The sequence below is a fragment of the Schistocerca gregaria genome, chromosome 3 (genome assembly GCF_023897955.1).
Source record: "Schistocerca gregaria isolate iqSchGreg1 chromosome 3, iqSchGreg1.2, whole genome shotgun sequence".
Taxonomy (NCBI): Eukaryota; Metazoa; Arthropoda; class Insecta; order Orthoptera; family Acrididae; genus Schistocerca; species Schistocerca gregaria.
This window is the reverse complement of record NC_064922.1, coordinates 473,084,748-473,112,091: the sequence shown is the minus strand read 5'-3', so window position 1 is coordinate 473,112,091 and position 27,344 is coordinate 473,084,748. Positions and strand designations below refer to the sequence as shown.

Genomic DNA, 27,344 nt, shown 5'->3' with positions numbered 1-27,344 from the left:
CTTCCACGGGGTAGAGTAGCATGGAGAGCTGCATTAAACTAGTCTCAGGACTGAAGACCACAACAACAACAACAACTGACTTAAGCATCTACATCTCCAACAATGAGCTTCATATCATATTCTGGTGTGTTACTGATTACCTCTTCAAATATTTCATAGAAACTATTTCTTTTCATCCTCTGATTACATCAGTTGGGTCATTAGCATAGCTAATGTTATATGTTTGAATCTACCTCTGTCCTATAGCAGCCATTTTGTCATCAGTTGGTTGAAACTTAATTATTGACTCTGCTATTCCCTTTACTGGCCCTGAAACCTATAACGTTTTGGAATTTTCCATCTTTTGATTTACTGTAATGTAGTATACGTTGATCCGTTTCCTGCTTTCTTGTTCATGGGTATCGTGTTTCTTGTAGTGCAACTAGATCTGTTTCATATTTGTTTAGTTCTTCTGACAGAATATTATGATCCCCAGGTGTAGCCAATATTCTAATGTTCCTTGTTACAAATCATAAGACCTTGTTCATAAGCTGTTTTTGATGTCCCTGGTTTCCATTTTCATCTGAGGTATGTTCTTGACATTTTGTAATAGGTTCCTTTTTATGAGAAAGGTTGTTATAGCCACTGCCAAAACCCCCAACCTGGGGGCCAGACCAGTTAATTTTTCATGGTAAATAGTTTACTTTCCGACTACCTGCTGTCGCTGCTTGAGACAGAGTGGTGAGCTTTCCCCAGTTGCAATGGGTGTTGTGCCAATGGAGGTAACTGTCAAATCCCAACATGGGACCAGTAATCATGCATATATTAATTCTTATACTTCTGTTGTTTGTATGAGAATTTAATGAGGATTTGGGAGTCAACAGAAGCATCAGATTCCACCAATCTGCTTTGACCCATGACATAATGTGTTGCGGTGTGTAATGTTGCTATAGCACAGAGCTTTTGAGTTGACTGTGTTGTGGATGTAGTGTTTTTCGTTTGATGGTACCCTTTGGTAGGGATATGGACATGCTGAGGCTTTTGTTGGTAAGTGATTTTTGTTTTTGTTTTATTTTATAGTAATTGTGATGTTTTGTGTGTTATATATTCATGTTGGTCAGTTGTGTTTTAACTTATGTAGTCAATATGGGGTATCTGGCCTTTTGACTTATAGAGGTTTTGGTTCCACTTTTCGGAGTTGTAGGTGTTCGTTTATCAGTATCAGTAGCTGCTGTAGAGCTATATAAGTAAAGCCAAATGTCAGATTCTGCTTTTCGGAGTTGTCGGTTTTTGAGCTACATTGGTCAAGGGAAATGTCCGATTCCTGTGCTTTTGCTGATGTAGTGGAATTTTGTAATATAAACTTTTTGATATAATTTGTTTTGGAATGGTGTGGTTTTTTTAAATTTTTTTTTATTCTTGTATACTTAGCTTGTTCGTGCCCTAAACCTCCAATTTCCTATGGTTTCCCTGTTAGTTTAATTTTATTTTTGGAGTGAGACATTGTTTTATATTTATTTTTGTTGGCATGTGTACGTACTGATGTCATTGTCATCATTTTGTGTATGTTGGAAGTAGCCATTACCGCCATATCAAGGACATCATGGGTAAAAGCAGGAGGATGGAATTGGACACTTCTGTAATGCTGAAATTTGTAGTCCTTGCATGAAAGACTGATGGATTACTATCACTAGTGCTGAAAGCTCTTCGACGTGGAACATAATCATAAATACTAGCTATTTATAGAAAATGGTAATTAGCCGTACCCACAAATATGCAGAATAATATTTAAGTATACTAGTGTAAAACACGCTTAGTAGGGAATGTGAAGTGATCTGCTAAAATTGGTGAGGAGGGATTGGAGTGGGCAGTGAGCTAAACCTACTGATACTGGATGTCAGCTTCATTCCTGTGATGTAATGATGTGGAGATGTGTGATGGCATAAACATGCAAAAAATGAGGAGAATGTAGTTTTTTAGGGTCTACTTTTTTTTTACATAATATAGTTTGTGACGACACTGATCCATAGCGTGCATGGCCCAGGGTATAGGTGTGGTTTGTAAGGTGACAATTGGGTTGCAAGTTGGTGATGCTAATGAATGTGAATATGAAATCTCAGGTGTGGTGACATACTGGTGTGTAGTGTACTCAAAGGCCTAAATTAGGTTGAAAGGCAGCAGTTTGATTGCGGGTTGACGAAGCAATATTGAAGGCTCTGGTTAATCTGAAGTGGAAAACTTCAACTACAATTTGTTCAGTATTTCATGATTCCTCCATCCAACACAGGGAAACGTGAATGAAAATACAGGTATTTCATTGCCTGTCTGATTCTTCGCACAGTCATTTTGTGCCTGTTTGTGTGTGTGTGTATGGTTTTTTCCCCAATGAATTCAGTTGTTCTATGATTGGCACATGCTTTCTTATGTTATTCTAAAATGGTATTATTCAAGCTTACCATTTCTCGTGCAGTGTTTTGCCATTTGACCCAAGTGACGGCAAGTATTGTATTCTCTTCCAGTTAATTCTCTGTGAACTGCAGAGCTAATCTCCACTTTATGATGTACACTAGGTTTGTCTTTTGAGTCTGTTTTATCCTTGCCAACTCTACTTTACTGATCACACCTGACAAGAGGAAGCTTTGGATTTGTTGAGTTTGTGAATCTCGTTGAATCTGATGAATAAAGTTGAACTATGCAGGCTTATGTATCCATTTCTGAGTGGTGATTTTTTTGCTCCGTTATACTTGAAGCACCCATGCTGGCATATGACCTATGTTCCTTCCTGATCAAACAGTCCATGAGTGCACTGTCACTTCATAGTGTCCAATTGGCACAGAATTTTCACGGCCCTTTCTTCCTGCTTAATTTAAATCTTAAACTGCATGAAATAGAAGCAGCAGTGCATGAAGGTGTATCCTATGAGGTGATTTTGTGCATTATGACAGTGTTAACACAGCTATCACCCATGTAAACTAAAGCTTGAATACCTTCCTTTTGACCCTATCAAAGTATGGTATTTTATGCTGGAAGTGGAAGTCCAGTTTCCCCGGCACCTCATTTTTGTCGAATGAAGAAATGAAATCCCAGAAGGTGGTTAATTTGAAAATGGTTATGAATGTATGTTGTACTGCTGCTGGAGCTTGGTAACTAGTTATGTCATTCTGTCTTCTGTTGATTGCAGTTTCGTTCAGTATTATTTCTTTCTGTTAAAATGTTTTCTCCACATGCTTCATTGAGGGATACGACAAGCTTCATAATAGAAGGTATTGTTAGTCAGCTGACATTTTAATGTTATTGTCATTTACTTTTTTAAAATGTGGTGAACTCATCCTGAAGCTCTTCAAAACACAGACACACACTGTGAGATGTGTGACATGTTGCATTGTCCTACTGGTAGATGCCGGTGTGCCAAGGAAAAAACAAACTGCAGGTAGGGCTGAACACAGTCCACAATGATGGATGTATAGCTGTGTGAATACAGTGTGTCTTCCAGAATGACAATATCAGCAGGGAATGCTGTGAAGACATTCCCCAGACTATAATGCACCCTCCTCTGGCCTGGACCCTTCCAATGATCCTGCAGGGCCGTACATGTCAGTGGCCATCTGTCCAGTGGAGTATAAAATGTAATGCATCTGGAGAGACCACATGTCACCCCTCAGTGGATGTCAAGTTGCAGTATTGGCATGCAAGTTCCAACCTTCGTCGTCAGTGATCATCAGCCAGTGTGGGGTACATGGACCAGTTGCATGCTGTAGAGGACCTTGTGCAACAACATTCACTGAATGGTCTTTGAGAAGACACTGTTGGTATTTCCTTGGTTCATCTGGGTGGTTAGTTGCATGTATATTCATCCCTACACTTCTCCTCAGCTGTCACAACACTTGTCATCAATGGCCCGTGGTGCATCCCAATTACCTCAGTGCTTTTTTTTTGATAGCAGCAGGGGCATTACTTGCAACCAAACATGAGCCACACATGCTTATAAGTATATTTACTGAAATAACTGTAATTTTGTTTCCAAAAACACACTTTTGTATGATGACACACCAATACCCAACTGCAGGAGATCATTGGGCAGTGCTCCTAGCCTGTGTTAGTGCTGCTCTGATGCTAAGTCCAGTATATGCATAATACAGTCGTCTATCTGGCACAGGTACAGTCCAAAAACAGCAGATCCTCATCAGATGGTAAGCTGCAATGGCTAGAACTGTAGCGGGAAATACAATTGGAACTTTAGAGCACACACTCAGACACTGTGCAAAAACACTCCATGAACACTCTTGGAGAAACTGTGCTTATTAAGCCATGCAGGGTGAGTTATAATGTATCACTTGTTGGTACCAAAGCTCTGCACTCTTTGTTCTATGTGATGCATGATGTGAACCATAATTCCATGATGTTAGCAACTTCTGTCGCCAGCTGTTAGAAGTTGCTGGCAGATTTGTTTTGCCTGGTGAGTTTGTCATCGAGTGTAGCTCTAGTTGATTGGGAAGTCTAACTACCAGGGTTGCAACTTTGGGTCACAGCTATATACATTAGGCTTAATTGGAGGATTTAAAACAGTGGTACACAGATCACTCACAATAACAACTGAGGCATTTAATGTTTCGGAGTAGGGAAAATATGGGTACATAATTCATTTTTTATGGTATGGGGGAAGTAATGAACTGTCATGTAAGTAAAAGAGAATGGGCATATTTTAAATGTAATATATTTTCATGTTTCCTGCGATTTATTGCTTGCTCAAGGTTTGGAAAGGTTGGATGCAAATGAAGATTGCTCACCATTCATAGAATAAATAAGACAGTTTATTTGAAACTACATAACAAAATTGAAATGCTGTCTTCAGAACTTTGAAACAACAACTGAACAGAATGAGATTTTTACTCTGCAGTGGAGTGTGCACTGATATGAAACTTCCTGGCAGTGTGCCGGATGGAGAATCTAACTTGGGACCTTCGCCTAGTTGCAAAGGTCCCGAGTTAGAGCCTCGGTCCATCACACAGGAAGTTTCAACAACTGAACAATTATTTTTAAGTGCTAATGGCAAACAAACACACAATTTGAATGTAATTTAACAAGGGTTATTAAGCAGTAATTAGTCTTTACAGTATTAATTAACACTATTAATCAGAAATCCAAAAGGGGAAAGATCAACAGCTATACCAACATTTAAAAATATTTACCAAAGAGAGCAGCTACAGAATAACAGCAATATCATAAATATAGCAACTTCAGAATTAGTGCAAGCTGCCTTAGCCCTCCAGATGGGAGTATAATATCGCATCCGGGGCTGATTGGCCAACTGACTTGTTGCACTGACCTTAGGCTAAGCAAAGGAATGGAACACGTCTATAACTCACAAAATACTCTCTTAGAAATACCCATAATAATTAAATATCAATTCAAGGCGCCAAACACAACATCAAGTGGGAATTCAGCTTAGGACAGATCGTTGAAATGAAATCTGCAGGTGAGCCAGCTAAGAGCACTATGAATAATTAGTGTTAAGATGTTTTCTGCCTCTCCTTCCTCTCGAATAGTAATGACTGATAAGGAACTCCAGAGAGAGACTAGGTTAGACTAATGACAAAATTTAACACAGGAGAAGAGAGTGCACAAAAGTAACAGAAAGTGCCAGAAAATTTAAAGAGACATGCTCACACACTGCTCTTAAAATTGAGCCAGCACAGCCCAGGACAAATGTTAAACTTTTCTATTGGGTATTTGCACTTTAATCATCCTGCGAAAAGGAAGAAAGTTAAACAACAGAATAGCCCCATGCTAGTAGTAGGCCCACTATGTTTCACAGTTTGATTCACAAACGCAACATTAAAGTCGATATCCACAGCACTAATGTCTTACACCAAAAATAATCAGTGATATTAATACGACTGGGACCCACAGGTTAACGGCCAGGTAGGGATGGGCATTGTGATCTATTGTACGCAGAATACCTCCCAGTAGAACAAGTACCGCTAATCTGGGAACACAGGCAGGCTGAGCAGGATCACTATAGAACTTGGTCAGATATTGGCTACCGACACTACAACTAGCAACCATTATTATCCTGCCCCCCTGCGGGTTTGGGGGTTAGAATAGGCCCGCAGTATTCCTGCCTGTCGTAAGAGGCGACTAAAAGGAGTCTCAACCTTTTCGGCCTTATATGATGGTCCCCTGTTGGGTTTGACCTACATCTCTCAAAATTTTCCGAAAAGTGAGCCGATTGGGGAAGGGCGCCTTACTTGGTGCATTGTGTCCATCTTGCGATCAGACCTTTCGCCAGCTTCTACACCGTTGAACTGCAGTCCTGTCTGCTCTCTATCTTTTGGGCATGACTCTGTTTCTACGTGCAGATTACACCTTGCACTGTGCAGTGCCTCTTCCTGCACCGACGGCGACCATGGACCATATGTTACCTAACATCCAGCACGGTAGCCAGTCCGCTGTGGTGGGGCCGCCATGTACCCTGTTGGTTGTAGCCCCCTGACAACACAGGGATCGCTCTACTGATGCCTGCGCCGTTAACTCCCCACGTATGCCAAGGAGCAGATGCCTATCCTCCTGGGGTATCGGGACTCCCGGCAACGGCCATCCTGCCAGGTGGCTCTTGCCGTGGCTGGGTGGCGCCCGTGGGGAGGGCCCTTGGTCGGAGTAGGTGGCATCAGGGCGGATCACCTGCAATGAAGCGTGGTACATCGTCTCTCACTGGTGGCCAGCCGCCAGCAGTCTCTAAGCGTTCTCGGGCTCAGTTTAACGCTGAGAAGTATGATCCGAAAACGTTCCCCTCCCGGGCCACACCGTGGGAGGAACGTAAGTCTCAGGATGGCAGTAGCAGTTATTCGCCCCCCTTCTTAGTTTGTACGAGGGCTGATGGGGAATCTTTTCTCTCCACAAAGCCTCAGTTCTTCGTCGAGCATTTAGAGGACAAGTTTGGGGAGGTGGAGGGCTTGGCAAAAATGCGCTCTGGGTCAGTCCTGATACAAACGGCATCATCTGCCCAGTCACAACGGTTACTCGCTTGTGACAAGTTGGGGGATGTTGCCGTTACGATCACACCCCATAAGAGTTTAAATATGGTCCAGGGAGTTATTTACCATAGGGATCTTCTTTTGCAGTCTGATGAAGAGCTGCGCTCCAATTTAGAGCGCCGGGGTGTACATTTCGTCCGGCGCGTTCATCGGGGTCCGAAGAAAAATCAGATTGCTACCGGTGCCTTCATCTTGGCCTTACCGGAAAAGGTCAAGGTGATGGTCTACCGATGTTACGTTAAGCCCTATATCCCTCCACCGATGCGCTGCTTTAAGTGCTGGAAGTTCGGCCATATGTCTTCTCGCTGCACTTCCAGCCTCACATGTCGAGATTGCGGACACCCATCACATCCCAATACTCCATGTGCCCCGCCTCCCATCTGTGTCAACTGCGGGGAGCTCCATTCACCTTGCTCGCCAGACTGCCGAATTTTCCAGAAAGAGCGTAAAATCATGGACCTCGATCTCGCCGGTCCATCAGACGCCATGGAAAGCACTATCACAGGTGCTAAATCGGAGGCAGCAGGTGACCCAGCGGCGTAATCTCCCTTCCCAGTCCCGTCACGCCTTTCTCAGCCATGGACAACACCATCCTCCAATGGAACTGTAGCGGTTTCTTCCACCATCTAGCTGAGCTCCGCCAACTTATCAGCCTTCACCCTTTCTTCTGCATTGCTCTGCAGGAAACTTGGTTTCCGGCAATGCGAACCCCCGCCCTCCGTGGCTACCGAGGTTATTATAAGAACCGGGCAGCTTATGAAAGTGTGTCTGGTGGCGTCTGCATATATGTCCTGAACTCTTTTCACAGCGAGTCTGTACCTCTCCAAACACCTTTAGAGGCTGTCGCTGTTCGGGTGTGGACGCCACAGGCTGTTACCGTCTGCAGTCTTTACCTTCCACCGGACGGTGATATCGTGCAGCATGTCCTGGCTGCTCTGATAGCCCAGTTGCTGCCACCTTTCTTGTTACTGGGCGACTATAACGCCCATAACCATCTGTGGGGTGAGTCGGTGGCAACAGGTCGAGGCACCATCGTTGAGCATTTATTGGCGCAGCTCGATCTCTCGATATTAAATGATGGTGCCTTCACACACTTCAGTGTGGCGCATGGCACATACTCCGTCATTGACCTTTCGATCTGTAGCCCTAGCCTCTTACCGTCTGTCCAATGGAGAGTGCATGACGACCTTTGTGGTAGTGACCACTTTCCGATCTTTCTGTCACTGCCACAGCGTCAGTCTTCTGGGCGCCCTAGCAGATGGGCTCTGAATAAGGCTGACTGGGACTTGTTCTCCTCCACCGCCGCTATTGAGCCTCTCTCTACTGATGACATTGATGCAGTGGTTCAATCAGTCACCACCGGCATCGTTACTGCTGCCGAATCTGACATTCCCCATTCTTCTGGGTCCCCTCGGTGGCGGATTGTGCCTTGGTGGTCGCCTGAGATCGCTGAAGCGATTAAAGCTCGCTGGCGGGCGCTCCAGCGTTACAAGCGACATCCCTCAATCGAACACCTTATCGCCTTCAAACTGCTGCATGCTCAAGCCCACCGCATTATCCGCCAACGCAAGCAGGAGTGCTGGGAGCGGTATGTGTCCACCATTGGCCTCCATGTCACTCCATCGCAGGTCTGGGCCAAGATTCGCCGCCTCTATGGCTATCGGACCCGTGTCAGCGTCCCTGCGCTCTCACTGAATGGAGCAGTTTGTACTGACTGTGACGTCATTGCAAACCGCTTGGCAGAGCGCTTCTGCCAACTACCCATTGGGCTTCTGCTCCACTAAAGAGCGGATAGAACGTCGGAGTCTTTCTTTTCACACCCACCATCCTGAATTGTACAATGTTCCATTCAGTGAGTGGGAATTCCGCAGTGCCCTCGCCGCTTGTCCTGATACCGCTCCTGGCCCAGATAGCATCCACTCTCAGATGCTGAAACACCTTTCAGTGGACTGCCAGTGACGCCTCCTCGACCTTTACAACCGCATTTGGGTCGAGGGTGAGTTTCCGTCGCAATGGCGGGAAAGTCTTGTTGTCCCCATTCTGAAACCGGGGAAGAACCCTTTGGAGGTGGACAGCTACCGTCCCATTAGCCTCACCAACGTTCTTTGCAAAGTTGCTTGATGGTGTGCCGGCGCTTGAATTGGGTCCTGGAGTCTCGGGGCCTTCTGGCTCTGTCTCAGGGTGGGTTCCGTAAAGGCCGCTCCACTGCCGACAATCTGGTGAGCCTGGAGTCGGCCATCCGTACTGCCTTTGCCCGCCGTCAGCATATGGTCGCTGTCTTTTTCGACATGCGGAAGGCGTATGATACGACATGGCGTCATCACATCCTTTCTACGCTTCATGGATGGGGCCTTCGGGGCCCTCTGCCGATCTATGTCCGCAATTTTCTGTCGTATCGTACCTTCCGCGTGCACGTCACGGCCTCATATAGTTCCTCCCAAGTCCAGGAGAACGGTGTGCCACAGGGTTCTGTTCTAAGTGTCTGTCTGTTTTTAATAGCCATTAACGGGCTCGCTGCGGCCGTGGGAAATTCTGTCTCCGCTTCCCTGTATGCTGACGACTTCTGCCTTTACTACAGCTCTGTTGGCATTGCAGCTGCTGAACGTCAGCTACAGGGCGTAATCCGAAAGGTGCAGTCTTGGGCTGTAGCGCATGGTTTTCAGTTTTCGGCAGCCAAGACCTGCGTTATGCATTTTTGCCGGCGACGCACTGTTCACCCAGAGCCCCGGCTTTATCTTGACGGCGAGCATCTTACAGTGGTGGAGTTACATAGGTTTTTGGGGGTGGTTTTTGATGCCCGGTTGACTTGGCTGCCTCATATTCGGCAGCTTAAACAGGCGTGTTGGCGGCATCTAAATGCTCTGCGATGCCTGAGCCACACCAGGTGGGGCGCCGACCGATCTACTCTCCTACGGCTTTACCAGGCGTTGATCCAGTCCCGTCTGGACTATAGGAGTCTGGCTTATGGCTCAGCGTCCCCATCTGCATTGCGGCTGCTGGACCCAATCCTCCACAGTGGGATACGCTTTGCCACTGGTGCCTTCCGGACCAGCCCTGTGGACAGCATACTTGTGGAGGCAGGCGTCCCTCCACTGCGGTTACAACGCCAACAATTACTGGCTGCTTATTCTGCCCATGTTTTTAGCTTGCCCGGGCATCCAAATTATCGTGTCCTGTTCCCGCAGTCAGTCGTCCGTCTGCCAGAACGTCGGCCCCGTTTGGGTTGTCCGATTGCATTGGCCACACCCTACTCATGCACAGGTATTTACTGTGTCGTGAGGATCCCCCTCTTTGTCGTTGTGGGGCGTCCTTGACGGTGGTCCATATTCTGTTGGAGTGCGCCATTTTAACTGTTCTCAGGCAGACTTTTGCGCTGCCTGATACGCTCTCTGCGCTTTTATCCGACGACTCTTCCATAGCAGACATAGTTCTGCGTTTTGTTCGGGCAGGGGGATTTTATCGCTTAATGTAAGTGTGTGAGTTTTTGTGTTGATTCTGGCCTCTGGCCTACGATTTGTCTGATTTTTTTCATGTGTTTCTTGGTGGTTGGCTTTTCCCTTTTTGTTTGTATGGTCGGCCAACCACCGTCACACTCTGTGTGATTTTAGTTCGTCTTGTCTGGTCTTTGTCTACGTTTCTCTTGTTCTGTGTCGTCTGTCTTATCATCTGTTGATCGTTTTTATTCTCTGTGGGTGTTCTTAGTATTTGGAAAAAGGGACCGATGACCGTAGCAGTCTGGTCCCTTTAACCCCCACAAACCAACCAACCATTACTATCCTGGATGGAACTGTTACTGTGGAGCCATGAAATAGCCATCAAATTAACCTTTATGGTCCACCACTTAAATGCAGGGCAAAAATGGAACCGTAGTTTGAATAATTCCATGCCAAGGAAGTCCTAACCGGATTCTTAATTAGTGTTGAAGGTTGCCGATCTGGATGGCAGTGGCATGAAAGTCAACAGACATAATCCTTAATGCCAACAGATCACACCTCCTACAGCTGATCCCACTGGAGACACACCAGACCTTTCGGACCACTCTTCTCCATTCCAGCCAGACATCCCTACCAGCATCACACTCTCCGTGCCTTGTGTCTTGTGTGACAACTATGTTTTCTATCAGACCCAGGAACCTTGGAAGGCCACTAGCTAGCACTGCACCATTTAAGTTTGCAACCGCCACTCATATTCCACTGTGTCATCATGTACTGTACTGTCAAATCACCCTTTTCCGGCATGTGCATGTCCTCTCGCTGACCAGTCCGTGCGCTAGAATCCTTGCCTTAGAGAAATGCTGAGATTTATTGATAGGTCATGCCTTGGCTTAGCTTTACGTAATTTTTTTATGTTGTAATGTGCATCTAATACAAAGGACTAAAGGATTAGAAACTGATCCTTATACAGATCGTCTCTCCTACGAGTCACCAGTCGTATTTCCTCAATGTTTCAGCAGATATTTGCAATTGTTGTTGCAATACGTAACTGAATTCATCCCAAATAAATACTGCTCATCATGTCTTTTGAATGATTCCTATTGTTGACAGAATATTTCAAGTTGTTCTTGTTACAAACAAAATGACTTTCAGTTTGTTTCCTATTACAAAGAAAGTGACTTTGAAAGTTTTACATGGCCATTAGGTGGAGCTATCTGAAAGTAGTCTAGTGTGATATTTTTTTGTCAATATGTATTAACAGGGGCAGTAAAACACTACAAATAATGCAGTGACTGTGCAGTGCTCCTGCATGGCGCAGGTCAGGGCAGTGCTGTCATTGCTGGACTACTGTTTATTATTCTTGTTTTAAAGCCCCTGTTCACACATATTAATAAAATGAAAATTGCCTTAGACTAATTTGGGAATGCTCTATCAATTAGTCATATAAAATTAGGCTTAAAAAATTATTTTGTTTGTAATGGGGAAACAAACCAACACTTTCCATTGACACTGGATGTCACGTGAAAAACATGATGAGTGGTATTTGTTGTGCTGACTGCAGCTTCACATTGCAAAAATGAAATCGCAAATATCTGTCGAAACACCAGAGAAGATATGCAGAAGATCTTAGCAGGAACACCCTGTATGTCTTTCTACTAGCTGCATGATAAGCATTTTAAAATTAGAGGTGAAACAATAGTCACAGACATTACTAATTTTTGTCATCACCTGCAATCATACCAGTATCATCTGCAGCCCTTCCTCCTTCACCACCACCACCACCACCACCTCTAATGCCCTACTTGTTGCTTATCTCCTCCCCTCCCCATTTTTCCTCTCATAGCTCTTACACCCAAAATCATCAATTATTTGTCTTTCTGCTCCTAGTACCACAGAAATTACTCCCTGAGGTCTTAACAAATGTCCTATTGTCCTTTTCCTCCTTGCTAGCCCCCCCCTTTTTTTTTTTTTTTTTTTTTTTTTTACCAAATTCTTTTCCTCACAGATTCAGTAGAAAATCTCATCAATTCTAATCTTATCAGTTCATCTGATTTTCAAAGTCCTTCGACAACACAGTGTCTCAATTGGTTTTCGCCTTGCATATCCAGTTTTCCCCCAATTCACTATTCCTTCCCTACAGTGCTATTTCCAGTTATAATGTCTCAGAAATGTATGCCTCAACTTTGAACCTGTTTGATCTAATGTACTTGGTTTAGCAACAAATGCTCTCTTTGCCTGTGCTAGTTTGCGTCTTATACACTTCTAACTTCAGTTATCATGCTTTATTTTGCTTCTCAGATAGCGAATTCTTCACTGCTTGTACTATATGGTCCCAGATTTTGAAATCCAGTTTATCGCTAATCTCATTTCTGTTACTCTTAATTATTTTTGTATTTTATTAGCTTACTCTCAGTTCATAGTGTGTGCCTGCTAAATTGTTCATTCAATTCAACAAGACCTACAACTCTTCCTCAATTTCACTGAGGATAAACTCTGTTGGCAAATGGAACAGCAAGCAGTAAAGTCCCCACACACTCTATCCAGCTGTGTTACAAAGAGCATGTACAGCCTGTTTCACAAGGTTATACCTTTTGAGTACTGGGACATTCCAGGGACTTTTTATTATCCAGTAAATGTGTTAACATTTAGAATACAGAAATTAGTAACTAATATTGCCATGAGCTGTGGTGCATGCAGTGTTGTGTAATCGTTAGCATTGCTGCCTGATGTGTTATGGGTCACTATTTCATACCTTAGCACCATAAATTATTTAGTGTTTGTATTTTTTTTTTTTTTTTTTTGGTGAAGATATTTGAAATAACTTATGTTTTTAATGTATGGACATTCTGAAATATTTGATGAATGTATAAATACAAGCATTTTGGAATATTCAGAGTTTGTATAAAATAGTTTCACTCTCCATTCAGTAGGTTAGTTCTGCTCTAACTGTAAATTGGAATCGATAATAAATGTGGTTCCAGTGCTAAGTGTTGCATTTCACTGATGATCCTGCCTTAAGAGTTGAACTTGATTGTGGTTGTGAGGGCATACTGTTTGGGGGAGATGCTGCATACTTAGATACATCCACATTATCATGGCTCTAATTAGACAGTATAAAAGCTGTTGCCTACATGTACATGAACTGGAATAAAAGCAGTACATCATTCCCATGGTACATGTATTTGGAAGACCAGTGGATCCCAAAACAGCAGTAAGACATCTGCACATTGGGCTCCATCAGTGTTTGCAGGAGATGCTGTTCAGGACCAAACTAAATGGCTTTAAGGATTTGATGGAGTTTCCAGATACAACAGGTGGGATGACAAGATGTGTGCAGTAAATGTGTGCTTTTACTCAGACAACACAGCCCACCATTGATTTGAGATCATTGAAAAGAAGTTCAATAGCTGGGATAAATTCCAGGCTGAACTGATGAAAACATTTTTTTTACCAACAACAGCAACTCCACTTAGCAGAGCAACAGTTGAAGAATAGGGACCAACATCATGACAAAATGACACGGTGAGACATACAAAATGTTTTGGCCCTTTGTATCATTGTGAACCCGAATATGACAGAAGTGCATGAAATATCTTTGGATGAAAGGAGTAGCAGTAGACATGTATCAAGTAATTCTGATACAGGGTGTTACAACAACATAAGAGTAGAACAAAAGGGGTGTGATCATCTCCAGAATGTGGTCTCCGTGGCAGTTGTGGAAAACCACCATGTCATTGCTTCTCTTGCATGCCAGATTGTAAGAGAAGTTATAAAACATTTTACAGCAGCCAGAGCTTTCAGACCAAGAACACAAGAGATAGTAACCATGAACATCAACCCCATACATTACCAGGTAATAGAGAATGTTGGAGAAGAAGTGTAGCGGTCTTTGGCTCCAGTATCAGTTAAACCCACCATGAAGACTGAATTTGGCCAAAACAAACTTATGCAGACACTGCCAAAAAAAAAATCGTCCACCATTTGACCAACACAGGCACAATCAACTTCTCCACCAAGTGAAACACCCTACCGAGGAACAGGCATTTGGAGGATGGAGGCCAATGCACCAGTCTTCTTCACTGTTGATGCCCTAGACACACTGTCCGATACTGAAGAGGAAGCGAGTTTTCGATGACTATTAAGCTGCAAGACATCAACCACAACAACTCTCCAATTCATGTCAGTCAACAGCAGACCATTGCAGTTGACATGTGGGCCAAAGCTCATTGCCATATTTGGATGAGGTCATCTGCCCAACATACCAGTGCCATACAGGGCTATCAGCTGCTTGACTAGCCACTGAATAGAGGAAAACCGAGCTAAGCGACCATCTATCAAGGTGAGGCCACCACAGATGGAAAATCTTCCATAGACGACAGTTACAAGAGGCCCTGAAATCTCATTGATGTCCAACCAGTCCGGCTGTAAGTAGCTTCAGTGTTTATTTTTCTGTACTGCCAAATGCTTATAGTCGCCAGCTAATGAAAACTGTCTCATGATATGTAAACAATTATATTGGAGATAGCAAATGGGAAATATGTCCAGTGGACAGGAACACACATTGCAAGAATAGCTATCAATGACAGAATACTGGTGTTCAAATAAGTAATTATAACAGAATGTAATTGTGATGCTATTTTCGGATGGGACTTTCTGCAGGCCTCACAAGCAGTCATAGACTGTGGAAGGTCAGAGTTCCTGATTGACAAAACTGTTCCACTAAGCACACATAACAGATTGCTCTGAGTAATCATACAGTGAAGGCTTTCACGACCGGATGGTACTGTTGTTGATAATTTTTCCGGGTTATGTGGCAAAGGTCCATGGAATACTTCTATTCCCAACGTTTCGTCCAGTACTACGTTGGTCATCCTCAGAGGTATGGCTGGTCCTGTTGAGTCATGCCGACTGAAGAGTCGGGCATCGGAGAGCGGCCTAAATACTGAGGAAAGTGGGCGTCGTCTAGCTTGCACATAGTAGCAGAGTATTTAGGCCGCACTCCGACGCCCGACTCGTCAGTCGGCAGAACTCAACAGGACCAGCTATACCTCTGAGGATGTCCAACGTAGTATTGGGCGAAATGTTAGGAATAGAAGTATTCCATGGACCATGGCCACATAAACCAGAAAAATTATCAACAACATTGCTCTGAGTAGTTTGCTGTTGAAGATGTGGCTATCCCATTGTCACCGAGATGAGTGTCTGTCATCAGTAAAGATGCTCAGTTAAGCTGTGAAGCTTTTGTTGATTCAAAAGCAACTTGGGCTCATTAGATAAATCTAAATGCTGGAACTGATCATAAACATTGTAGGTGGCCAAGGAGAACCTACGATTACTAACTGTGACAAATATAGGTATAGACACACAAATATAGGTACAAGGAAGGTAACTGCAAAGAAACTGTGGGTAACTGATGAAACACTTAATGATTAACAAAAGAAGAAAGTACAACAATGTACAGGAAAAAGACAGAAATGCAACAATAACTGTCATTTATGAAAGAAATCCATAAGAAGTACGTTGTTGTTGTTGTTGTTGTGGCCTTCAGTCCTGAGACTGGTTTGATGCAGCTCTACGTGCTACTCTATTCTGTGCAAGCTTCTTCATCTCCCAGTACCTACTGCAACCTACATCCTTCTGAATCTGCTTAGTGTATTCATCTCTTGGTCTCCCTCTACGATTTTTACCCTCCACGCTGCCATCCAATATTAAAGTGGTGATCCATTGATGCCTCAAAACATGTCCTACCAACCGATCCCTTCTTCAAGTCAAGTTGTGCCACAAACTTCTCTTCTCCCCAATCCTATTCAATGCTTTCTCATTAGTTATGTGATCTACCCATCTAATCTTCAACATTCTTCTGTAGCACCACATTTCGAAAACTTCTATTCTCTTCTTGTCCAAACTATTTATTGTCCATGTTGCACTTCAATACATGACTACACTCCATATAAATACTTTCAGAAACGACTTCCTGATACATAAATCTATATTCGATGTTAACAAATTTCTCTTCTTCAGAAACGCTTTCCTTGCCATTGCCAGTCTACATTTTATATCCTCTCTACTTTGACCATCATCAGTTATTTTACTTCCTAAATAGCAAAACTCCTTTACTACTTTAAGTGACTCATTTCCTAATCTAATTCCCTCGGCATCACCCGTCTTAATTCGACTACATTCCATTATCCTCGTTTTGCTTTTGTTGATGTTCATTTTATATCCTCCTTTCAAGACACTATCCATTCCGTTCAACTGGTCTTCCAAGTCCTTTGCTGTCTCTGTCAGAATTATAATGTCATCGGCGAACCTCAAAGTTTTTATTTCTTCTCCATGGATTTTAATACCTACTCTTATAACTGCCATCTGGTTTCTGTAAAAATTGTAAATAGCCTTTCACTCCCTGTATTTTACCCCTGCCACCTCCAGAATTTGAAGGAGAGTATTCCAGTCAACATTGTCAAAAGCGTTCTCTAAGTCTACAAATGCTAGAAATGTAAGTTTGCCTTTCCTTAATCTTTCTTCTAAGATAAGTCGTAGGGTCAGTATTGCCTCACGTGTTCCAACATTTCTACGGAAGCCAAACTGATCTTCCCCAAGGTCGGCTTCTAGTAGTTTTTCCATTTGTCTGTAAAGAATTCGTGTTAGTATTTTGCAGCTATGGCTTATTAAACTGATTGTTCGGTAATTTTCACATCTGTCTACACCTGCTTTCTTTGGGATTGGAATTATTATATTCTTCTTGAAGTCTGAGGGTATTTTGCCTGTCTCATCCATCTTGCTCACCAGCTGGTAGAAGTACGTAGATGCTAAAAAAAAAGAAGGGTGCAGGAAATGGCATTTTTTTGTGGGTCTTTAAAATTTACCTTATTTGAACACAAGTTCTACAGTTGGAAGCCTCATAAAAAAAAATTGTTTGGTGAAACAGTTCACAGTTTGAATGCCATATCACATTTCCTATTTGTGACCATTACAACTTGCTGAATGATTCATAATTTTTAAATGTTAAATGTCTTGTGAAATACTTAGATAATTCAATAGCTGGAATGTACTCATTGCCTATGAAGAGAAGTGTGGTGATATTTTAGATCGGCAAACAATGGAAAATCCAACATGCGCGCACGCACAACCCCAACTCTCACACACACGTGACCAGTTTCTGGTAGCAGGAATCCTAATGGCATACGGAAGCATAAGGGACAGCAACAGTCCTACAGGAATATATCATCATAAGGCTGCCTTAAGATTTCCTGCAATTCACACCACCTTTCTACCACAAATATTTAATTTCAGTAGGATCAGTTGAAGAAGCATGGGCACCACTAGAAAGGAAAATTATAAAGTTGCTGGAGCCTGGTGAAGAGCTGCTGGACCAGCCCAGATACATGGGCACGCAACACCACCAATCAGTGATGAACCGCCTCTCTTGACATCATTTCATCACGGACTTGGCACCAGTGATAAACTCTTTCCTGACATTGTTTTACTGTTGGCAGTGACCTCCAAAAACTACCTGGAAATAGCATATAACAACTAGCATCCAAGTCCACAAAGACTGAACAGAACAAAACAATGTACATAACAAAAACTGATGAAGTAACATAAATCTCTAGATGAGAATGCAAGATGCAATGAACAAGACTACTGAGCATGGGGCAAAGGACTTGTGACAAGTGATACACAAGAGTACAAAAAAAAAAAAATGCATAATAGCTTCCAAAAGCTCATCATCAGGCACAAGAAAATACTGAGCTAAACCATTAATTAATGCAAGGAAATGATCCTAACAGAACAACCATGCCATGTCCTCATAGGAGAACAGCAAGTGGCTTTCACACTCAATGTAGGGTTTGGCTGGGCATAGCCAGGGCTTGCAGAGAAATTTCGATGAAGGCAAAATCCAGGACTCAGAAGAACATAGATGGGATTTTTGGTGCCAGGCGAATGGTGAGACCAGACAGACTTGGTCAAGGGCAGTCCCACCAATGGGACAGATATGATAATGTGTTTGGACATACAAACCATTTGCGAAAATACACTGCTTGTATGACAACTTGAACTGTCGCAGGAATATGAAAAACATACTAAATAACCACTGAAATCAATACAGACCAACAGCATCAGTGAAGAAAATTACTTTTGTAACAACATGTGACCAGACAACCAGAAAATAGAACTATCAAGGAACTTGTGTAACAAACATGCAGCTACTAAAAATTGAGGCACCATTTGCAACACAAACTGCAAACGAACACCTAAAATCCGTGAGTCACGGATACGGTTTGAAGATTTGCTGATTGTGAGCAACAGCATAAACATGAACACACTGCCACATCAAAATAAAGTAACACACAAGTGAATATCCATTTACTTGAAAACCACTCAACAAGTGAAAAAGAAATGGAATGATACTCCAGCACACAGTAAGAAATATTATTTAAGGTGGATGAGAGAACCCTGAAAAACCTCACAAAACCACTATCCTCATCAATTTCATATATGGCAGACAAGAATAGAGAAAACAACTTCAAAAAAAGTACACATGTGAGACCCAGGCTCGTTATCACGAGTGTGTTGTTCTTGGTGATGCATGCTGTTGTGATTGATGATTTCCAAGTTGAAGTAAGAACATTTTATTCACAACACAATTTCATTAAAATGTTAGTTCAAGGAAATGCTGAAAAATCTTTCATGATCGTTTGACAATAACAGAAACAGTGTTCATTGGCATGATAAGAGATGTGCTGGAAGCTTCATCCTGAGTGGCAGTAAGGCGGTGTCTCTGGGGGCTGCACCATTTGGCATGATGTGGAGCAACATGGAGATGGAATGGAGATGAACATCCTGGCTGGTCTCGGCAATTTCAAATTGATGACCTAAGAATGTAGCTGGCTCCTGGCCTAGAACCAAGTGAGCAACTGACTGCCCACTGGAGGCTGTGCTTGGCACTAAGTATCCAGCAGACAGAAGTATATCCATGAACACATGATGTATAGACAGTACTTGTTTCCTTGATAGCACCGCACATTAAATTTTTTTATGTTTACATCAAATTGCCGCACCTTGCATGCTGTCCTCTAGGTTACTTACACAGTGTATTTCAAAGTATTTGCAACAAACGTGTAAGGGTGACCGATAACTTCATGGGAACTACTTTTGTTAGAGGCAAAAGGTTTGTTGATGCTTCCTGGCAGTGCTATGCATCATTTAAGACTGGTTATTCCCCTAAGAGGTGTCAGGGCACAGGTGCTCTGTAGTGTTTGTGTGCAATGTGTGTTGGCTATAATCCAGATGGTAGGCCGAGCACAATTGAAGTTCCTGATAAACTTTGCAAATGTCTTTCTTTGCTCAGAAATGTTCAGTTTTATAATTTTACTGTTGAAAATAACACTCTCAGTTTATTGGGGCAGGTAGTAGACTGCTCAACTGGTTAGTATACTCTGCTAGTACGGTGAAATTGCATTGTCCCAAGACCAGTGAATACTACAGTACTTCTATCATCACTGGAAGCGTCAGTGAACATTTTGTCTCAAACAGAAATTGTTCCCCTTGACGTGTTCTATAGCACCTAGATGTTTGCCCTAAAGACTATCAAACACCTTGTAAATATCAGGAACGGTAATGGTACTACAACTCTCCCTTGACATGAAGTTATTTTTATGTGTGAAGATTTCTCTGCATTTAGAATGGTGTGTGTTCAATCCAATCACACAGCTGGTCTGATTTTCCATATGCTTGCAGGTTGATAATATGGCAGCAGTGTGTAACTGTATTGAATGCTTTCCAGAAGTCAAGGATGATATCAACATTGATGCCAACATCTACTGCTTTCTCTGTTTATGGGCAAACAGAGGGAGCTGGGTTTCACACAGTCATTGCTTTCATAACCCATCTTGATTCCTACAGAGGAGATTTTCGGTCCTCAGAAATGTAATGAAATACAAGCATAAAACATGTTCCAAAATTCTACAACAGATGGATGCCAGATATAGGCCTATAGTTTTGTGCATATGTTCAATGACCCTACTTGAAGACGGGAATATTCATTTCTCCACTGACTACACTGCTGCTAGAAGAGGAGTAAATTCTTTCGCACACTCTTTGTAGAATCATGTCACATCCAGTGACCTTTCCCCTGCTTAGTGATTTCATTTGCTTTGTTTTAATGTGGTCACTTGTGTTGGATTGTATATTAACTGGGGTCCTAGAAATGATGGAGAGGTTCCATCCCTGCCGTAGCCACAGTGCTCCATAACCCCATGACAACTACCGCAGTCCACTTCACCCCTCCACTGCCCCACACTGAACCGCTCTTTCAGGGTTATTGTGCAGTTCAGCCCCTGGTGGACCCCCCTCCAGGGAACATCTCATCTCATATCAGACGAGTGTAACTCCTATGTTTGCGTGGTAGAGTAATGGTGGTGTACGCGGGCATGGAGAACTTGTTTGTGCAGCAATCGCCGACAAATAGTGTAGCTGAGGTGGAATAAGGGGAACCAGCCCGCATTTGCCAAGGCTGATGGAAAACCGACTAAAAACCATCCACAGACTGGCCAGCTCACCGGACCTTGGCACAAGTTCTCCAGGCAGATTTGTGATGGAGACCAGACGCTCCATCCCAATCCGGAAAGCTGTGCATCAGACCGCACGGCTAACCGGGCTGTGGTCACTTACTTCAGTGTCTGTTATTTTGACATGTGTGTGATGATTTAGAGGAGGATCTACTGAGCGATCTTTCTCAGTGAAACAGTTTTGGAAAATGATGTTTGGTATTTTGTGTCATCGTACTCAGAAGCACACGCAAGAGGAGTCATAATGCATAGCACTGTAAACAGTTATTTTGTGCATAAATGTAGGTGTCACTTTAGAACAGAATTACTAAGTTCAAGACATAGAAATTTTACCATTTTCTATAGAATTTAAGCATATACTTTGAAAACAGAGGATTTACAAAAAATGTTTAAGAAATATGAATGAAACTAGTTTTTCAGTAGTCAGCCCATTAAAGTGACATATTATTGCACAACATAAGGGATTGGGCATTTTGTTTGTTGCTATGGACATGAATCACTATGTTAAAAGCACTGCACACAAAATGTTCTGCAGCGGCTCCAGTGTTTCAATAGGCCAACTTTTATTTTGTGAATGAAATGGATTGTGTACAATTCACACACTTCTAGGATGTATGTGTGTTTTGATTAGCTAAACAAAATAGGGATTTTATCTCATTTCAACAAGTTATGAGACAGTCTTGTATCATACAGTTTTGGCCAGCATATGGTACCACATTGATGAAAACAGTTATGTGTACCATTTATATCCTGGGAACTAAAGGACCTTCCTAAACAAGAATCTCTCTATTCAGTTTACCTTGGTGCCAGAGGATTGCAGCCTAAATATAGCCACTGAAACTAGAGAATTTAAATAAAATGGCAATAAATTGGGTGATATGGGATCTTCTTGCACGATTCTTACATTTCTTAATTTTCCACTATAATGATGAAGTTAATGGAAGCTATGGCAATGATGTACACAGTCTTCACTTCCTAACATTGATTTAATTAGGCTTCTTACAAGAATAGTTTAAACAAATTATGTGGAAATTGAATGAGTATCTCCCTCAATCATTGAATCTCAGGCCACATTGTAATTCATGCAGATTTCTCCATTCTACAATTTTGATTATGACTTGTAAATGATGTGTTGTATTATATCCACTTCTAAAGTAATTTTATTCCCTTTGATTTATGAAAATTTATCATTTTTCCATATGTTGTTTGTGATAATTTTATTGATTATCTTATACATTTTGGAAAAGAGGTTAGTAAAAGTACTACTTATCGTGTCTCCCCTCGTATTAAGTAGAAGTATCATAGCTTTGTTCCAGTGTTGAGGGGATTGACTTCCTTTGAAAACTTTCTGTAAATAAGTTTGCACATTTTTTTCTTTCTGTTTTTTTTCTTTTCCCTTCAAACTTGAACCATTAGAATTGAATCATCATCTGAAGGTTTCATTAATTTCTTTGTATCTTGTATTACTATATACACCTCATCTAGTGTTAATTCAAGGATGGTATTGTTAATTGTGTTTTTATACTCTACTTAAACGATACATATGTTCCAAGAAATCTTCACACACTTGTAAAATTTTGTCAGTTGCTGGTTGTCTGTGCCATTACGCATTTTAGCTAATGAAATGTGACAGTCCCCTATTTTGTTTTCTCCATACTTTGAATCTGTTTATGGAATCAATGTGAAACTTTAAGATTGTTTCTTCTCACAGCAACTTTTGGAGGTTTCTGAATATTTTTTGTTTTATTCATCACATTCCATCTTGTTCCTATTATTGATCAATTAAAACTTCTATCATTTCCTTAGTAGTTAAGTAGATTTTCTTTTCCTTTCCTTTCTTTGTATTTCCAATATCTTTTGCTGTTTGAATAGGTCGTTGTCGTTGTCGTTGTTGTTGTTGTTGTTGTTGTTGTTGTGGTCTTCAGTCCTGAGACTGGTTTGATGCAGCTCTCCATGCTACTCTATTCTGTGCAAGCTTCTTCATCTCCCAGTACCTACTGCAACCTACATCCTTCTGAATCTGCTTAGTATACTCATCTCTTGGTCTCCCTCTACGATTTTTACCCTCCACGCTGCCCTCCAATATTAAAGTGGTGATCCATTGATGCCTCAAAACATGTCCTACCAACCAATCCCTTCTTCTTATCAAGTTGTGCCACAAACTTCTCTTCTCCCCAATCCTATTCAATACTTTCTCATTAGTTATGTGATCTACCCATCTAATCTTCAACATTCTTCTGTAGCACCACATTTCGAAAACTTCTATTCTCTTCTTGTCCAAACTACTTATTGTCCATGTTGCACTTCAATACATGACTACACTCCATATAAATACTTTCAGAAACGACTTCCTGATACATAAATCTATACTCGATGTTAACAAATTTCTCTTCTTCAGAAACGCTTTCCTTGCCATTGCCAGTCTACATTTTATATCCTCTCTACTTTGACCATCATCAGTTATTTTACTTCCTAAATAGCAAAACTCCTTTACTACTTTAAGTGTCTCATGTCCTAATCTAATTCCCTCGGCATCACCCGATTTAATTCGACTACATTCCATTATCCTCGTTTTGCTTTTGTTGATGTTCATCGTATATACTCCTCTCAAGACACTGTCCATTCCGTTCAACTGCACTTCCAAGTCCTTTGCCGTCTCTGACAAAATTACAATGTCATCGGCAAACCTCAAACTTTTTATTACTTCTCCCTGAATTTTAATACCTACACTGAATTTTTCTTTTGTTTCCTTTACTGCTTCAATACACAGATTGAATAATATCGGGGAGAAGCTACAACCCTGTCCCACTCCTTTCCCAACCACTGCTTCCCTTTCATGCCCCTCGACTCTTATGACTGCCATCTGGTTTCTGTACAAATTGTAAATAGCCTTTCGCTCCCTGTACTTTACCCCTGCCACCTTCAGAATTTGAAAGAGAGTTTTCCAGTCAACATTGTCAAATGCTTTCTCCAAGTCTACAAATGCTAGAAACGTAGGTTTCCCTTTTCTTAATCTTTCTTCTAAGATAAGTCGTAAGGTCAGTATTGCCTCACGTGTTCCAACATTTCTACGGAATCCAAACTGATCCTCCCCGAGGTCCGCATCTACCAGTTTTTCCATTCGTCTGTAAAGAATTCGTGTTAGTATTTTGCAGCTCTGATTTATTAAACTGATAGTTCGGTAATTTTCACATCTGTCAGCACTTGCTTTCGTTGGGATTGGAATTATTATATTCTTCTTGAAGTCTGAGGGTATTTCGCCTGTCTCACACATCTTGCTCACCAGCTGGTAGAGTTTTGTCATGACTGGCTCTCCCAAGGCCATCAGTAGCTCCAATGGAATGTTGTCTACTCCGGGGGCCTTGTTTCGACTCAGGTCTTTCAGTGCTCTGTCAAACTCTTTACGCAGTATCATATCTCCCATTTCATCTTCATCTACATCCTCTTATCTTTCAATAATATTGTCCTCAAGTACATCACCCTTGTATAAACCCTCTATATACTCCTTCCACCTTTCTGCTTTCCCTTCTTTGCTTAGAACTGGGTTGCCATCTGAGCTCTTGATATTCATACAAGTGGTTCTCTTCCCTTCAAGGGTCTCTTTAATTTTCCTGTGGGCAGTATCTATCTTACCCCTGGTGAGATATGTCTCTACGTCCTTACATTTGTCCTCTAGCCATCCCTGCTTAGACATTTTGCACTTCCTGTCGATCTCATTTTTGAGTTGTTTGTATTCCTTTTTGCCTGCTTCATTTACTGCATTTTTATATTTTCTCCTTTCATCAATTAAATTCAATATTTCCTCTGTTACCCAAGGATTTCTATTAGCCCTCGTCTTTTTACCTACTTTATCCTCTGCTGCCTTCACTACTTCATCCCTCAGAGCTACCCATTCTTCTTCTACTGTATTTCTTTCCCCCATTCCTGTCAATTGTTCCCTTATGCTCTCCCTGAAACTCTGTACAACCACTGGTTCTTTCAGTTTATCCAGGTCCCATCTCCTTAAATTCCCACCTTTTTACAGTTTCTTCAGTTTTAACCTACAGGTCATAACCAATAGATTGTGGTCAGAGTCCACATCTGCCCCTGGAAATGTCTCACAATTTAAAACCTGATTCCTAAATCTCTGTCTTACCATTATATAATCTGTCTGATACCTTTTAGTATCTCCAGGATTCTTCCATGAATACAACCTTCTTTTATAATTCTTGAACCAAGTGTTAGCTATGATTAAGTTATGCTCTGTGCAAAATTCTACCAGACGGCTTCCTCTTTCATTTCTTAGCCCCAATCCGTAATCACCTACTATGTTTCCTTCTCTCCCTTTTCCTACTGATGAATTCCAGTCACCCATGACTATTAAATTTTCGTCTCCCTTCACTACCTGAATAATTTCTTTTATCTCATCATACATTTCATCAATTTCTTTATCATCTGCAGAGCTAGTTGGCATATAAACTTGTACTACTGTAGTAGGCATGGGCTTTGTGTCTATCTTGGCCACAATAATGCGTTCACTATGCTGTTTGTAGTAGTTTACCCGCACTCCTATTTTTTTATTCATTATTAAACCTACTCCTGCATTACCCCTATTTGATTTTGTATTTATAACCCTGTATTCACCTGACCAAAAAGTCTTGTTCCTCCTGCCACCGAACTTCACTAATTCCCACTATATCTAACTTTAACATATCCATTTCCCTTTTTAAATTTTCTAACCTACCTGCCCTATTAAGGGATCTGACATTCCACTCTCCGATTCGTAAAACGCCAGTTTTCTTTCTCCTGATAACGACGTCCTCCTGAGTAATCCCCGCCCGGAGATCCAAATGGGGGACTATTTTACCTCCGTAATATTTTACCCAAGAGGACGCCATCATCATTTAATCATGCAGTAAAGCTGCATGTCCTCGGGAAAAATTATGGCTGTAGTTTCCCCTTGCTTTCAGCCGTTCGCAGTACCAGCACAGCAAGGCCGTTTTGGTTAGTGTTAAAAGGTCAGATCAGTCAATCATCCAGACTGTTGCCCCTGCAACTACTGAAAAGGCTGCTGCCCCTCTTCAGAAACCACATTTTGGTCTGGCCTCTCAACAGATACCCCTCCGTTGTGGTTGCACCTATGGTACGGCCATCTGTATCACTGAGGCACGCAAGCCTCCCCACCAACGGCAAGGTCCATGGTTCATGGGGGGTTTGAATAGGTATATTTGTTAAATAATTGATCCTTTTTTCAATGTCTCTATCATCTATCATTCCTGAAATGCTATACTTGTATCTTAATTTAATCTGTTATGTATGAAAGGTCTGATTCTGATAGTAGGGTAAATAAATGACACCAACATAATAGTGAGATTACTCTATAATATGCTTAATTTCTATATGTGAAATGTATTCTTGGAATAATTTATTATTTTTTTTTAATTTTTAAAATCTTGGTTTATATCATGAGTTGTTTCACTCATCCTTCATAATGACAACAAACAGAAGTGAGACATAACTTTTGGAGATTGTTACTGCCAAAGTGATATTTATTTTTCCATGCTGCTGGTGCTACTATTATTGTTGCACAGAGATGGAAGGGGAGTTTAGGTTGCTTAAGAATAAAAGTAGACGATAAAGTTAAAGACTTATTTCTGTTGGTGGTTTAGCTGTGAGATATTTTATGTCTAATTGAATTTTTCTTCCACAGGGGCAACTGTAGTGTGGACACAAACAACCATCACACAGAAGAAGGATGGCTAAACTACTACAGCAGATTAATCTGGTTCTTTGGAAACATGCTGTTGTGAGGAGACGAAATATAATTGTAACACTGTTTGAAATTGTTGTACCAGTAGTACTCATTCTGGTTCTGGCTTGTGTATTACCTGGAAGCTATCCCAAATCAGATGCTGGAGTGTTCGAACCTCAAGATCCAGCTGAAGTGCTACAGTCATCTTTGGTGTTTTATGACACTCGTATATATTACGCTCCTTCTACAAGTTTTACTGATAAACTCATAAATAATGTAGATACTGCTCTACACGGCGTAAGACGATGTAAGTTCCTCTTTGCAGCTATCTGTGTAACACTATATTTCTTACAGATTACTATGGACCTACCATAAGGAAATAAGCTGCCTTTCTTTATTTTGAAGTGAATTGTTTCCTTAGTGTTTGTTACACAGTACAGTTATGTAAGCCAAGAATACATAAAAGGGAACTCTTTGGAGCAAATTTTGTCATCCTACTGTTCATGTTTTTCACACTGTCAATGATTTTATGTGAATGGGAAATGGGAGATAAAATGTTATTTTGCTGGCCAAATGTGCTGCTGGAAGCCAGACA

At 41.8% G+C, this 27,344-nt stretch overlaps 1 protein-coding gene across 1 annotated transcript in view; it reads left to right on the top strand.

Annotated features, from left to right (window-relative positions):
- LOC126354493 (phospholipid-transporting ATPase ABCA1-like) overlaps positions 1 to 27,344 on the top strand; it is a 419,374-nt gene that overhangs the window by 7,397 nt on the left and 384,633 nt on the right. Inside the window, exon 2 of the mRNA XM_050004220.1 lies at positions 26,708 to 27,056. Within this exon, the coding sequence (XP_049860177.1) occupies positions 26,753 to 27,056 (304 nt within the window). The 5' untranslated portion in view covers positions 26,708 to 26,752. The remainder of the gene's footprint in view (positions 1 to 26,707; positions 27,057 to 27,344) is intronic.